The following is a 16,625-nucleotide window of genomic DNA, read 5'->3' as shown; positions in this document are numbered from 1 at the left end:
GACAATTGTAATAGTGAACAGCACCCTATCTTCTGTTTCAATTTCCGGACAGTTCAGAAAGGTGAAGTTTAATTTGGTCAAGTTTTCAAAAATATTATCAGAAAATACCATATACTGGACAATTCTGATCTTTGTTTTCATTGACACTTCAGTGCAAGTGAAATTCTTTACAAGTTTTGTTTTCTGTGTTCTACATGTCAGTATCAGCCAGTTGCGTGTAAAACCACTTTTATTAAAGGTACTCTCAGTCTCACTCGAGCTCAAAATGGCACTTTGCTTATTGTACTTGCAGAGATAAATGACCTTTATAGACTTATCACTACTTGAGACTAGAAGTACGGTACATACGAAGTGCAGTTGCAGTCCGTGCATCACCCATTTGCGAGCACAATGATGCTGGAATTCTGGGGAAAATGCTGCATTGTGGGGAAAAAAACATGGTGATTGCACTCAAAATTGCACTTTGTTTACTGCACTTGCAGAGGTAAATGACCCCTATAGACTTATCACTACTTGAGACTGGAGGTCCTGTGCATAAGAAGTGCAGTTGCAGTCCCTGCATCACCCTCTTGCAAGCACAATGATGCTGGAATTCTGGGGGAAACGCTGCATTGTGGGGGGTAAAACATGGTGATTGCACACAAAATTGCCCTTTGTTTACTGCGCCTGCGAACGTACATGTGCCCTACCATGTATCAATGTACTCCCAATGGCCTCATGTAAAATAACTTATGTCAGTTTGTTTTGCTGAACATTGAAGGACAAATTTAGGGAATGTAGGCCAAACACTTTCTAAATACAATTTTTTCCCTTTCAAATGGGTATTCATCACTCTAATCTACAAGTCCACCCCTTATGAAAGATTTTATATATTATTGTCCTTACACTGTTCATATTAAATAATAAAACATTGGTTGTTAGAACATCACCCAACTTGTATGCTTTCAGTTAAATTCCTATTCTGTTTTGGAAGTTTTTTGAAACCCATGAGAAATTTAAAATGAACTTAATTCCATTAGTATTTTAATCTCATTAGTTCAATTTATAATTTTAAATATATCTATTTTTTACGTATGTATGAATGATAGTGTAAGTGTGACATCAGGACGAAGTATGAAAAGAAGAGCAATATGTTAAGCAGCGATAAATAGCAGCAATAACAGTTACAAAGGGCATGTTCGGAAATAGGTTCATATTACCTGCTTTGATATACTAGACACAATAAATAGCACTGGATCAGCAGTAGTTATGGACCAAGAAAATGTCCCTAACTAGTGTTCATTTAAAAACATAATAACACAACCATGCATCCTGCTGGGGTTTTTGTGAAATTGCCACCTATAGCTGATGTTATAAAGGTGCATTTATAGAAAATATCATTTCTAGAGATATAAAAGTAAGAAGATATATGTATATGTAAAAATAAATATATACAGTCACATGACATGACAGGAAAGATGCCCTGGCCCATAGAGCTCACAATCTAAATTAGTGGGTAAAATACAAATAGATTAAAAAGTGCTATCACTGACATGAGTCTGGGATTTGGCCCATAAGAAGGAAAGGCAAATGTAAACTTTTTAGAAATCTCCATTTATTTTTTCAAGCATACTTCATACTTCAGTGGTACAACTGGAATATGTGTAACAAGTCCAGTTATATATTTAATGATAAATTACCATTATATACTTTTATATAGACTTGATCATTTCTTCATATGAGCATGCAGTTAAAGGGAATGGCGCTTTTGGATTGAATGTTGTCAGCTCATGTGAAATGACTTAGTGCTCTATGAAACACTTGGCCTCAACACTTTGACCATTATAAGACAGCATTATGCAAGATCATACAATAAGCGTTCATGTAATATACTCCTCATTTGTGTATGTGTATATACTTACTAATAATTGTAATAAGGCTGTTTATGGTCTGTTTTAGATAACAGTTGCACTTTAGAGAAACCCAGTCCATCAGTGGCAGAGGAACTTTCTTTTGAGGCCTCCTTCTCAGAAACTGTTGCAGTTGATGGCAAAGACAAAGAGAGTGAAAAGAACCAGCGGATCAAAAAGGATGATTCTGCTTTGCCGGTAATTAAGAACCACAATGATACAGAATTGATAAAGAACTAGCTAATGATTTTTTTTATAAATTATTACCTTTAGCTTTATCAAAAAAATCAGATGAGTTTTATTCTTTTTTTTTTTTTTTCTTAAGAAATTTATCGTCTGGAAAAGCAGGTTTGGGCTTACGGAAGTTGGTGATTTGTCCCTGGAAGACATGAAAAAAATCAGATATCTCTCTCTCATTGAATTAACAGCATTCTATGATGCTTTGGGAATTGAACTAAAGAGAAACCGAATAGTAAGAATAAAGGGAAAAGGTATAGTGCATAACTTGTTTTTAATAATGGACCATTGTCTGCTATTTAATCTCTTTCTAACGGCTCGGTGCTGCTGTTTGTTTGTGTTATGTCAGAAAATGGCCTCTTCGGAGTTCCCCTGACAACACTGCTGGAAAGTGATCAGAAAAAATTCCCAGGCACGAAAGTTCCCTTGATCTTCCAAAAAGTGAGTAGATGGAAATAATTAATTCTCTGAGTAGCAAAAGCTGTGATGAGATGAGCCTATGCACCCAGTAGAGAAAACAAAAGCAATTTATACTTATTTAAAGACTTGTACTGAAGATGTTAAGCACTTGTACATGATGTATACTTGCTTTAATAAAACATTTGTTGTTGTAATATGGATCTCTCAAAATATGTGGACTACAGGCAAGGAAAGTGAACCACAGCTATGAGTTAGGTTGGGTGCTAGGTCTGACTGCAAACTCCCTCCCTCCCTTTATTTATATAGTCAGTCTGACCCCTCCCCTTTGGTGGCTGATACCACCCATCTCTCATGTCATTAGATGAGCTTTGGGCCAGGCGTGGGTAAAAAAGTAAAGAGGGCTTCAGGCTGGGTTGAGCGCAAGTTTGGAAGCAGCAGGTTAGGGTCGGACATAGCTTGAAAAATGTCCAATCTGCTCATTACTTATGTTTAACCTTTAGCTTAGAAACCTTATACTTATAGCTTATTTTCCCTTTTTAGACCTTTTTGGCTTATCCCAGTGTTATGTGAAAATATGCACAAAACACTCACTATAGTTCCCATTAGGCTGAGCCTCATTGTGCACTGGGTTGGGCATTGCTGGTCAGTCCTGGTTGGACACATTTGCCTTAGTTGTTTGCTAATAGGAAAAACAACTACAAAATGTAGCCCCTATTGTGTTTACTCACAGCCAGCTTTCAATACATTTCGATAGTTAATAGGATAAGCTATTGAATTCAGAGCCCCTAGGGGAATTTCTCAGCTAAAACCACGGAGACCCTTGTTGCAATTTGTTAGTGTGTGAAGAGCAGACATTTGTTACCTGTTTCCTGTAATTAATATCCACTGATAATTGTATTGCCAGTAGGTTTGCCATTGGTTTTTGCATTGAACTGCATTATATGTTTGGACACACACATGCATATATACAGTATATAATGTTTGGTGTGGTACACTCATATACTGTATATAAAAATTTGGGAACCTTACACTTACTGTGTGCTGCAGATGGAGATATTGTAATTAGTAGGATAAATATTAGGATAACAATATTAATATTTGTGTGTTTAGCTGCTGCAGAGGCTTGAAGAGACTGGTTTAGAAACAGAAGGTATACTCAGGGTACCTGGATCAGCTGCTCGGGTTAAGGTAGGTATGTTTTGCTTCTTACTAGTCAGTATGTGTTCTACCTGTTAAGTCTGCTTGGTTTGTATGGGTGAATTATTTTGATTATCTTTGGTATTAATTGAAAACTTCTGTTGAGCTGGATTATTGTGCCTAGTTAAATCAAGATGATATACCTTCAGATTAACAAGACATTTACAAATGAAATATATAAACGAGACTGGGCACTGTGCTGTAGGATGTCCTTTGCACATTTTCACTGCTGCTAAGCTATCAGCCAAATATCACTGCTGCTAAGCTATCACCCAAATATCACTGCTGCTAAGCTATCAGCCAAATATCACTGCTGCTAAGCTATCACCCAAATATCACTGCTGCTAAGCTATCACCCAAATATCACTGCTGCTAAGCTATCACCCAAATATCACTGCTGCTAAGCTATCAGCCAAATATCACTGCTGCTAAGCTATCAGCCAAATATCACTGCTGCTAAGCTATCAGCCAAATATCACTGCTGCTAAGCTATCAGCCAAATATCACTGCTGCTAAGCTATCAGCCAAATATCACTGCTGCTAAGCTATCAGCCAGATATCTATTGCTGTAGCTTCTGACTTGGTCTGAAGGGTCCGAATTGTCAGCTTAAATCTGCCTGTGTATGCCCAGTTTAAGTTTTAGAGTCCATTTTTGGCATTTGGCCACAAGGATTTTGTTCTGCCTTTAACTCCAGGGCCTTGTTTTGCCTTTATCTAATTGGATGTTGTTCCACCCTTAAGCTCACAATGCACAGGTTGGTATTAGCTGTTGCACTGACTGTTCCAGATAGAGTTGGTAGCTTATTTGACCATGTATGGGGCCAACTACTTACCTACTCAATCAATATCTGACTGGTTTGGGCTAGGACCAAATTAAGCTGTTTTTGTGCTCCTCTCCTGGTGACTGGGCATAGGGCCACTATTATGTACCATTTGTTTGCCGGTGGCAAAGCGATGGGTTTGTGGACTTTTTTTGTGTATGTTTCTCAAGGCTCTTGCTTTTCCCTTAGCCTCCTTGCTCAGGGTCTGTAGATATACCCTGTGCCATTGTAACAGGGTAACTAACTAACCCGCCTCATGTAAACATGGATGGGTGACCTTTATCAGGCAAAGCACCAGTTGTTTTTAGGAAATACTCATCCTTACGGTGGAGGGGTCAAATTTCTTTCATATTTTGATTCATTTTAGAGATCAGTAATTCCTAACTCTTCTGTCTTTCAAGTCAAGTTTGCTCCCTCAGAATTATGCAACATCATAAAATAGGCATTCAAAGAATGTCCTGCACCATTAATTTAAGATACTTCTGCATTCATATATACTTGTAATTTTGTTTCGAGAATAATAAAGCTGTTTATGCTCCCTTGCATGATATTGCCTTCAACCATTCCGTGTTTTGATTCACCATGTTATTCCAGGGGTAACTATGGGATCTTAATATATTCTGCTTCTGCTAAGTTTCCAATCCCTTCTCTGATCACAACCTACTTACTTTCCAACATGAACTGGCTCCTGTGGCTTCACACATACCTAGACATGCACATTATGTATCACATTGACTGCTGTAACTCTGTATTCATAGGCCTACTCTATATAGACTGTCACTACCCCAGTCATAGGTCATTGGTGATCTCCATCCAATAGGCCTGTAGGCCCCTCTAAATAGAAATACAACATCTTCATATGGTTACATTGTGTCGTTAGCAGTACTAAGGTTCAGGGTCAGTTGTGCTAGTAACAAAACATACATTTAACTAACATATTTGACTTCCAGATGCTTGCTGTTATTAACACAATGCAGGACACAGTGCCATTTGCAGACTTTTTTGTAAGTTACACACTGTGTGATGTGTTGTAGTTTTAAGCTTATTTAGGATCATTTACAATGCACCACATGGTGTACAAAGTGCAAAAAAATGGGCAATAGCAGCCACTGTGTGGTGCAATTGAAGAGTGACCACAGGCCTCTGCACTCCTTCTCAGAGCATGCCTTGTTAAAACAAACGCTGCCAGTGTTCCAAGAGGGGAGGCTGGATCCAAGAGAGGAGGCTGGAGGGAAGCATGAAGGCACCCCTGCCTCCTCCTAAATTCTGTGTCATTCAGATATGTAAGGACAGGCCTAGCTGGTTCTCCTGATGCTGCCCTCTGCTCCTCACATCCAAGCACAGCACAGCTTACCCTGTGGCGCAAGTGCTTCTTAAATAAGTATTAAGGGGTGCGCACTTGCACCCTGGGGTATAGAATAAGACCCCTATTGTGTTTCGTTAGTAGCACCAGTGCACAGTGTATGTAATAAAACATCTTACGTAAAAAACGTTATTTGGCACCAAACAATTTATATCACTTCAGCCAAAATTCACAATTTAATACTGTGTAACAGGCATTATTATATTGCAAAATGCAATGTTTTACAGAATTTATATTTTTTGCTAATTTTTATTGCATTTGTCTGTTATTACATGTTGCCTTAAAGAGTTAACACTGTTACACTGTTGAATTAGTAGAATATAAGAGTTATTAGACAGAGGAAAATAGTAATTTGGAGATCATTTATGGGGAGCATTGATCCATAATTTGAGGGAGATAAAATGCATCCAGGACTTAATGAGGTAAAGTGAAACGTAAGAGTGATTTAGTGCAAGTCATCTAGCACTCATACACAAATATTTAGAGTTAACAGCATATTTCCCAACCCTTATTGTGAACATATGGAGCAAAGGTAAATTAACTGGAGGATGTCATGAATCTGAATAATTTCCAAGAAACAGACCTGTTTTCCCTAATTTATTTTTACGAGGAAGATAATAGAATTTTATAAAAAATATCTGGCAGAACAAACAACCAGAGATCTGTAATTCTGGATTCTGACCATGCTTTCATAGGAAGAGGAAATCCCATGTAAAGCTCAATGTTATATTTTTAAAGGAAAGTGTCTGGATTTCCAAAACAGATTTTTTTGTGTAGTGAACTGAAAATTTGCAAAAAATTTATATGTATATGTATATATATATATATGTGTATATGTATATACTCGAGTATAAGCCTAGTTTTTTTAGCACCCAAAATGTGCTGAAAAAGTCACCCTCGGCTTATACTCGAGTCGGGTGCCATGGGTCCCTCCAGACTAGCACCCTCTCTCCTTTGTGTGCAAATTAGGCCACCTGCAACCAGACCCTCCAGTGCCCTGGCCTAGGCTCCCACTAGCAATACTTATTCCCCCTTACGTGTCCTCCAGGACTGGGTCTGCTGCCAGTTTGCCAATGCGCAATGAGCGTGGGGTAGTACTCATATTGTTTTTGTTGACCCTCTTTTCCACTTACAGAGCTAGTTTATGGTTTTTCTTTTAAATAAATATTTAAAAACCTATACCCCACTGATGCCTCAATTTGTGTAATTTACTGGTTTTTATTTTGATTATTGAAACTTAGCAGTAGCTGCGGCATTTCCCACCCTAGGCTTATACTCGAGTCAATAAGTTTTTCCAGTTTTCTTAGGTAAAATTAGGTACCTCGGCTTATATTCGGATCAGCTTATACTCGTATATATATATATATATATTATATGAATTGCAACACAACAGCATTTTACAGCTCTGCAAATATAGAGCCATTATGTATCAGGGGGAAATGTGGGGGGATTAATAAGTGGTTCCCTTTAACCAGGTTAGTGGGTGATACCATTCTCCTTTGCTTTCCCTACACTGCAGATTATGGGTAATGGCTACTGAAATGTAATTGCTGCAAAGTAACCCCATACCTCATTGGAAAATAAGTACAGGTCTAGGAAAATATTGGCGTATCAGTCTATCAGTCACAGTTTCAAATATGTCTAGGACAGTAAATACATATTTACACATCCTAACTGACCTTCAAAATGTATTTATGAGAGCAAATGGAAGGTTCACCCTAACTGTTCTTCAGGGTAAGCCTCCCTGCCACTATTACAGGCCCCCAGATGGATCAGCCCCACAGTGTGGGACCTAGTGATGTGGGGATAGGCCTGTAACCCATGTATCAGGCAGGATTGGGCAGACTAATTGTCCCCAGAGGCAGGTCACAGCCAAATTCACTCCAGCTTGTCTGTTCCCTGACCTCTCAACACCATTCAGTGCTCCACAAGTGACGGGACATCGCTGGATTTAACACTTGCACCAGCCTTGCCCCCTTCGTTAATGTCAGAGAATGGTGGAGTTGGGTGTGGTTATATAAATTAGCATGGCAGACCGGGTTGTGGGCAGGATTGGCTCTCCTGAGTTAGGGTCAGGTGCTTGTAAGAAGGTGAAATGAGAGTTTATTGCGGAATGTATTTAGTAAAAGCTATATTAGGTTGTAGACTAGATGGCACCCCACCAGGGTTGGCCTGTAGGAGGAGTCCCCTTTAAGAGCCTATGTAAGGAGGTGTTTAGCAGAACGCTTTCCTCACTTCCTCACTTTTGCCTAGTAACACCTACAGTGAGTGCAGGCATTCTGAGTCAAAACAGGAGGGAGCAGAGCTATGTCAGAACTGCAGGAGAGCTGAGTATTAAGAGCTCACTCTAGAAGTGAGGGATAGAGTAGACAGCGAAGACAGCCTGAGTCCCAAGAGGAGTAAGATTTTGGGGGTAGGGCCCATGGCAATTGCGCACCAGGTAGCGTTCAGGTATAGGTTAGGAGAACCTATGAGAGTTTGCAGAAAGGCAACACTGTGTGTGACAGAAAGAGAGAAATAATTGTGTAACTTATGCATTGCTGGTCAGTTGGTCCCAATCTGCCCCTGTACCTGTGGGAAGCCTACAGTAAAATCTGCTGTGGTTCAATGCAACATTTGCATCATGACTACCTCTTACAGTAAAGGCCTGTATTGGTCCCAGACTGACAACACAAGAGCCACAGGTACTAACTTTACATGCTGGTCACATATTTTTCCACCCCCATATCAAAAATGAGAGCCTCTGCTATATCTATACAGTAGGTTGGACTCTCTTCCCCTACACTGAGCTGATTGTCTGACCTCTATCACATAACCAGTGGGTCTGGGGTCATTTTTCATGGGGGTTATAGTGACGTAAAATACATGTGTGTGAAATAAACACTGTGCCTGCAGCTTTTCATTATCTTACTCGTAGATTAATGAGTAATAATGAAAATAAACTGTGCCCCACCACTTTTTTACTTTTTCTTGTGTTGGGTGCCCTGAACCATATTTCTTTCCATCTTGCGACACCACAAATTTTGCTTTTTGAAGTGATGGGTCAGTTATTGTGCCTTCAAAACTTGTAAAAAATGTGGTTAATTTTATTAGTCTGCACAATCTATCTTTTGAAGCCTACCGAATCCCCCGCCCTCTATTTGAACCAAAAATAAGGCATCAGTTAGATTAAAAAAAATCCCACCTCATGCTCTTTGCCCCATGTAAATGACTGGGTCTTTGATTTAATAGTCCCTTAGGTAAGAAACTGACCTCATCAATAAATATCAGGGAGAGTACAAATCCCAGACATGTCAAGGAGACACATTAACGTCTGATTATTCTTACCATGCAATACACTCAATAGTAGACAAAATTGTGGAACATAGTCATTAAGTTAAGGAGCAATCGGGATATAGATCCAAATCATGTTGGGCTTTTTTCTAACATTTTTAGGCTGCAGTTGTAGAGAAAAGATCAGCATTTGCCTTTAGACTGAATTCAGTCCCCTCACCATCCCAGGTCTAATGAAATGTGCAGGAAGTGTTTAGCTTTCCTTTTTTCCTTTCCGTTGTACCAAGACCAACTGAAAGGTCGCCCTGCAACTGTGATTTATTAAGTCTGAAGGCACTGGGGTTTCCTAGCATTCCATTTCAGAAGATATAATTACTCTTGCTGCTTACGTTTCATTAAATGATCCGTTCAGTGTAGCCTTGATTGCTACCCACGGATATTTTGTTAAAAAAAAATGGGGGGGGGGGGGGTTGATGATCAATCCTTTTTTAAAGATATCTTTTTGAATGATATATAATTGCATTGATAGAGTCCTTTGGGAGAAGGTCAGTGCTGTGCTGTACCTGGAAATACTCCCTTCCTTGCTTTCTTGCTGCAAAGCATATTCTCTTGGGGATGGAAACTGGGATAGCTGTACTTTAAATACTACATTACATGGGTTTTTAAACAAATCCAGATTTGAAAAAGAAAACGCTTGGGTTATGTGAGTTTTGCCCACATTCCAGAACTATTGGATAATGTTTGAAGCATGTGCTCTTGATTAAAGAGACCATTTTGTAAGTATTAAGTGCAAGACTCTCCTGGCAATATTTCCATGTACTGTGTATCCTGTTACCAAATGTGCAGAATCAGACATTGCAGATTGCTCGGACTAATCATAGCTTTTGTATGTTTTCATATAGTTTTTTAATTGTCTGTCTGTCTATAAAATAGTTGTGTATCTAAACCCCCCTAATGAACTCATTTCTACAATTTACTTTAATTTATGTTTACTTTAAGTTCACCAATCACTTTCAGTGTGTCCTACAGTTAAGTAACATAGCATTTGTTGGTTTGTCTGTGATTTTATATCACACAAGACTTGTCAGAGCAGCAAATAAACACTTAAGGAGTTATTTACAGTGCCCCACGCAGTATGTAAAGTGCAAAATATAGCAACAATCAGCCTTTTTATTGCACTTAGCATATTGTGTGACCCCTAGTATCCCTAGTGACTGGAAAGCAGCTTACAATTCAAGTTGGTGAGGGCCAACATGTGGAAGCAAATGACTAAAAAAAAAGTTATAAAAGATTAAGTCTGAGAAAGACACGTGTCGTGGTGTTTCCCCTTAGAACTGACCAGATGACTCGTTTCTAAGCAGACCGTCCCAACACATTTCTATTTTCAGACATTTTTTTTTCCCTGATTGTAGCCTAGTCAGCAGAACTGACCAGCAGGTGGTGCTGTTGTTTCAGTTTTATTATATTAGCAGTGTACAAACTGCTAATATGTTGAAAAATAAAAATATAGCTCCATTAACCACAGTTTGGTGCTGTGTCCATTGAGGTTTAAGTTGCAGAAGATATCATTGCTGTTTTGTAGTTCAGCTCATTGCAGTTATGTGGCTGCTTTAGTAGCCCATGTGCAGCAAGGCAGTGAGAGTGGGAGAAAAGTAACTTAAAGCTATAGGTTAATAAACATTATAGCTGATTCTAACTTGATTCTAACTTATGTGTCTGGACCCACAGGGTACTATGGATAGGGTTAATATTCACTATAGTGTCCTGAAAAATATTCTGATACTATTTATATTTTTGTACCAATGTATCCATGTAGAAAATCTTCCCCAGCAGCCAAATTGTCATGAGACAAGCAATACATTTTGGCAGACGTGAGAAAAGAAAAGCTCAGGAAACCTGATATGTAGGGATGTAGCGAACCTCAAAAAAAAAGTTCGCGAACCTGTTCGCGAACTTCCGCCGAAAATTGCGAATATTCGCGAACTTTGCGAACCCCATAGACTTCAATGGGAAGGCGAACTTTAAAAAATAGAAAAGCCATTTCTGCCCAGAAAACTGATTTTAAAGTTGTTTAAAGGGTGCCACGACCTGGACAGTGGCATGCAGGAGGGGGATCAAGGGCAAAAACCTCTGAAAAATTGACACACGCCGTTTTTCGAAATGATCGGTAATTTTGCGACTTTTTCGTATTTTTCGGCGCTTTCGTAAAGTTATCGTAAGTTTTGCGACTTTTTTGGAGCTTTCGTAACGCTATCGTAAGTTTTGCGACTTTTTCGGAGCTTTCGTAACGTTATCGTAAGTTTTGCGACTTTTTCGGAGCTTTCGTAACGTTATCGTAAGTTTTGCGACTTTTTCGGATCATTCGTACCGTTATCGTAAGTTTTGCGACTTTTTCGGATCACTCGTAACGTTATCGTAAGTTTTGCGACTTTTTCGGATCATTCGTACCGTTATCGGAAGTTTTGCGACTTTTTCGGATCATTCGTAACGTTATCGTAAGTTTTGCGACTTTTTCGTACCGTTATCGTAAGTTTTGCGATTTTTTCGGAGAATTCGTACCGTTATCGTAAGTTTTGCGATTTTTTCGGTGCCGGCGAACCCAAATTGCGAACATCACGAAAAGTTCGCGAATTTGCGGACTTGTGAACACCCGATGTTCGCGCGAATTAGTTCGCCGACGAACAGTTCGCTACATCTCTACTGATATGTGTTTTAATACCCATGACTGGTCAAAAACTGTCACTTTTAGGGGCTGATTTACTTACCCACGAACGGGTCGAATGGAGTCCGATTGCGTTTTTTTCGTAATGATCGGTACTTTGCGATTTTTTCGTATGTTTTGCGATTTTTTCGGATTCTTTACGAATTTTTCGGATCCATTACGATTTTTGCGTAAAAACGCGAGTTTTCCTATCCATTCCGAAAGTTGCGCAAAAAGTTGCGCATTTTGCGTAGCGTTAAAACTTACGCGAAAAGTTGCGCATTTTTCGTAGCGTTAAGTTTTAACGCTACGAAAAATGCGCAACTTTTCGCGTAAGTTTTAACGCTACGCAAAATGCGCAAATTTTTACGCAACTTTCGTAATGGATACGAAAAACTCGCGTTTTTACGCAAAAATCGTATTGGATCCGAAAAATTCGTACAGAATCCGAAAAACATACGTAAAAGTCGCAAAATATTCGTTTTCAAGTCGGAACTTTTCCAATTCGGGTCGGATTCGTGGGTTAGTAAATCAGCCCCTTAGTCTTTACACAAGTTTAAATTCTTAAAAACAAAATACAAGATCTGTTTTCATAATATTATACATAGTTTGGTGTTCTCTAGTTTGTGTGACTTATCTCTCCCACGTCTTTATTACTGTGTTTTATCCTGCTGAAGCCTCTTCATGATTCAGAAGTGGAAACCCCAGGATATATATGCTGACTATACATGTGTGTATGTAGTACAGGAATGGGACCTGTTATACAGAATGCTCGGGACCTGGGGGGTTTTTCAGATAAGGGGTCATTACGTAAGATCTCCATACTTTAAGTCTACTAAAAAATTATTTAAACAGTAATTAAACCCAATAGGCTTGTTTTGGCTCCAATAAGGAATAATTATATCTTAGCTGGGATCAAATACAAGGTACTGTCTTATTTTTACAGAAAAAAAGGAATTTAGAAATCTAGACTATTTTCTCTCAATGGAGTTTATGGGTGATTTCCTTTCCGTAATTACCAACTTTCTGGATAACAGGTCCCACACCTGTTTGATTAATCATGCAAGTCGCCATCCCATGTCCATCCATGTGGAGCTTACGTTCTCATTCCCTGCTACAGGCCCACAAACACATTTATATTGGGGCCAGGGGCATCAGAGGGCAATTAACTAGGGCACTAGATGGAATGTGATATATTACATATATCGGAGCCATTATCTGAAAACCCATTATCTAGGATGCTTCAAATTACAGGCCAGCTCTTACAGACTCCATTTCAGTCAAATAGTAATAGATATTTTAACACAGTATCTTGTATTTGATCTCAAATAAGATATAATAAAACATTATTGGATTTATTTAATGTTTAACATTATTTAATTATTAAAGTTTATTTAATGGTTAATATTTAAATGATTTGTTTAGTAGATTTAAGGTATGAAGATAAGTTTTAATGTCTTCAAATATCTAAATAATGGGGCCTAGCAAAATCCTTTGGCCCCTGGCCCCACCACAACTGAAGGTGGCCCTGCTTCTCAGTCCTGATAGCCTCCTCACCAACATAGCTTTGATCAGGAACATGTTAATAACAACAATACACTCAGTTGTAATATTTTTTTAATTGTACTGTTTCTGATTATTCATTTTTACTTTAGAATCTGCGGGAAGAGCTGGAGGCTAAATTTCACGACAACTCGTTTGACTGGAATAAAGTCCGCAACAATGATGCCGCAGGCCTGTTAAAAATGTTCATACGGGAGCTGCCTTCTCCTCTCTTTACTATGGAGTATCTCCCTGCCTTCATCACATTGGTGGAAAGTAAGCCAACATATAAAATGTATTATAAATGCTAATCAAATTCAAATATGAAGTAACCATACAATAGGCAGATTACCTTTTAACCAACTTTAGGTTTTAAATTAGTCTACATAAGATTTGTTTGGCAGATGTCATGCAAAAGAGTCAATGATTGTGTCTGTGATATAAAATTAGGGCCAAAGTCACCTCTTGAAAATATATTCTGTGCAGAGACTGTTTGAAATGTAGCCTCGCCTACTTTGGAGAGTCTGTGCATACTTTCAAGATCTGTCCATTTGTTTTTGAAAGAGTTGAGTATGAAAGAATTCATACTCATGGTATTGTTGGGTTTTAATAAGGTATTTGCTTAAGTATGCATTTCCAGGCTACGAGATAAACACATATATAAATACTGTATATATGTGTTTTATGGTTAGAAAAAATTTAATATCAGAATTTTACAGAATTATAGGTATATCAGTAACTTGTAAAAAAAAGATGTGCAGGGGCTGTACTCGGAAGCAGTGTCTTACATTTGGAGTACTTGGGTAGTACTTGGGTGATCTGTGTATTAATTATGTTCCTCAAAAGCAGCGGTTGTCAAAGTTTTTCAGCTTGAGCCCTGCAATCCTATATGACATGTCACACAGGTTTATTATTGCAGAGCTTAATGTTACTCATTACCTGCTTGTATAAAATACTGCTTATGGAGACCTGAAGATCATGAGGCATAGCACCCTGATGCACAGCTTCTGAATAACCAACATGTAACAGAACATAACTTTAATAATTCTGTGTTATTCATGGGGTAGAAATGTTTGCCCACATGAATCTATCCGTGAATGTAATACTTCTCTGGTTTACTGGGCAACCAATTACCCTAATTTGTTTCTTGCCCAATTTATATATGACTAGTGAATACTGGTTACGCATGCATCAGTCATCTGTTTACATGTTATATTATAATGAAAAATAGCTCTACTAAAGTACTTCATCCCTATCATTTGTTTTATGTGAGGCAACTCCCATTCTGTCAATAGAGGGTAATTCCATTAGTCTGAGTGGCTAGAGCACCCATTATGGGCTCCAGAAAAATAATTGACAAAACTAGTTAGTTATTTATGTTCATGTGCTGTGTGCCCATAAAAAAAAAGTGGAATTCAATATAATTTCCTAATGTGCAGAAAGATCCCCTCCAACCCCCACTGACCCCAGCAGGATGCTGGAAGATACATATTACTGAAAGTTTTAATGGTTTAAAGAATGGATGTACAAATGAAGGGTAAATGTGCAAAATACAAGGGAAAAGTGCCATATTTTTTTCCAACACTGCACCTTGCCCTCAGTCTTCTGGACAACTTTGCACATGAATGGCACGATGGTGATTGAACTTGCACCCACTATATAAGGTTGCATCTGGGTGGGACATATGCATCAACTTGAATGCCAATTACCTGCACATTATTTACAAGATGTATCTATAAGATGTATGCACTTGTACATGCAAGGTGCATCTGGAGCACTATACTGCACAATGTGGTACCATTCGTGTAGCCAGTGCAGAACAACACCTACATTTGGCTCCCCTTAGCAGTCCAGCAAGTCTATCCAACAGGCATTAGAGTGTTATGTCTTTTTCAGCATTATGTCACGCAGAAATATTTACTTGGTACTGCCCCATGCCATTCAGTCTCTCTTGTAACTAAACCTATAGTAGAACTCCATTGTTTCATCAATAGCAAGCTAGTGGCTTTTAAAATATTTCTTGAATGTCTTACCCTCATAGCTTCAGCACATGCTTAAAGAAAACCATTGAAAAGCTATTCTGTGAACTTCATAAATATTTGATTGAACATTTGAAATCAACATTGCTGCTTTAAAAAGGAAGAAACATATCCATCTGCCCTTGTTGGCTTTAAGACTTAGGCCTGTGCTTGAGCTCTGTTCAGTTAGGAGCAATAGAACAAGAGTAAGTGCTTGAAAAATATACCGTATATATGAGTATGCCTTGACATTCAGAATAATCAGTGCAGTGTGTGCCCAAACCTACTCGAATTACTTGCAAGTTAAATTGATGCAAGAAAAGCTAGGAATTACCACCAATGTGAAAGCAGTTCCACTTCTAGGTTGTGGCAATAACTGCTATTGACTTATGGCAAGACTTCCCAATTCATAAAAAATACTCATGCCTGTTAGCGCAGGTATTGCCATATTCTGTGCAAGATGTGCCAGGGGCAATTTGGTGTGTGACTGCTTTTACCTAGGAATGTTGGTTAAAAAATATTTCTTCACCAAACCAACAGCAGAGTTTTGCTTAGTTTATTCACCATAGGGAAGGATTCATTGCGTAGGTTTGGGCAGGGGGAACCCTGTAATCACCTTGTGGATAATGCAGAAAGTAATTACAGGGCCGTACTTGCACTGTGCTAGCATGTGATTACCTTAATTCTGTGCCAAGCTTAGCAACACCATGCAGTGGTTAATAAATAAGGCTCATGATGCAAAGTTTCCATTATTATGTCAGATACCTGCATATGCAGTCCAGCATTTTTTCTGCAAAGAAGCTTTACAAGCTTAGGATATAAGCATCTTAAACCAGATTTTCATGTTAGCTTTCAAATCAGCTACAGCTAGGGGCCAAACCTTTCCCTGGTTTAACATGTACTTAATCTGATCTTCATTCATCTGAATTATCATCTAAGCTCCAATGCTGCAGTAATTATACAATGTTAATCAATACGATTTTAAACACACTTAGCTGCTAATTGTCCTTGAAATTGAATTGCCAGCCTTCCAGGTCCTTTGTTGTCAGTGTATTGGCAAAGTGCTCACGGCTTCTCTGCCACCAGCTGGTGTCATTTATTTCATTACAAGAAGATTTAAACCAATTTTTTTTTTCAAAATATAAAAGTTAAAGGTTTTATAGA

General features: G+C 38.5%; 1 protein-coding gene across 4 annotated transcripts in view; it reads left to right on the top strand.

Moving 5' to 3' along the window:
• arhgap28 (Rho GTPase activating protein 28) overlaps window positions 1-16,625 on the top strand; it is a 114,083-nt gene that overhangs the window by 80,858 nt on the left and 16,600 nt on the right. For all 4 annotated transcript variants that reach the window (XM_031903842.1, XM_002938054.5, XM_031903841.1 and 1 more), the window contains exons 5-9: window positions 1,939-2,087; window positions 2,215-2,380; window positions 2,476-2,567; window positions 3,657-3,734; window positions 13,557-13,719. In XM_031903842.1, coding sequence (XP_031759702.1) covers window positions 1,939-2,087; window positions 2,215-2,380; window positions 2,476-2,567; window positions 3,657-3,734; window positions 13,557-13,719 — 648 coding nt within the window. The remainder of the gene's footprint in view (window positions 1-1,938; window positions 2,088-2,214; window positions 2,381-2,475; window positions 2,568-3,656; window positions 3,735-13,556; window positions 13,720-16,625) is intronic.

This window comes from Xenopus tropicalis, chromosome 6 (genome assembly GCF_000004195.4).
Source record: "Xenopus tropicalis strain Nigerian chromosome 6, UCB_Xtro_10.0, whole genome shotgun sequence".
NCBI classification, from domain to species: Eukaryota; Metazoa; Chordata; class Amphibia; order Anura; family Pipidae; genus Xenopus; species Xenopus tropicalis.
Note: the sequence above shows the minus strand (reverse complement) of the source record. Positions and strands in the feature narration are given on the sequence as shown.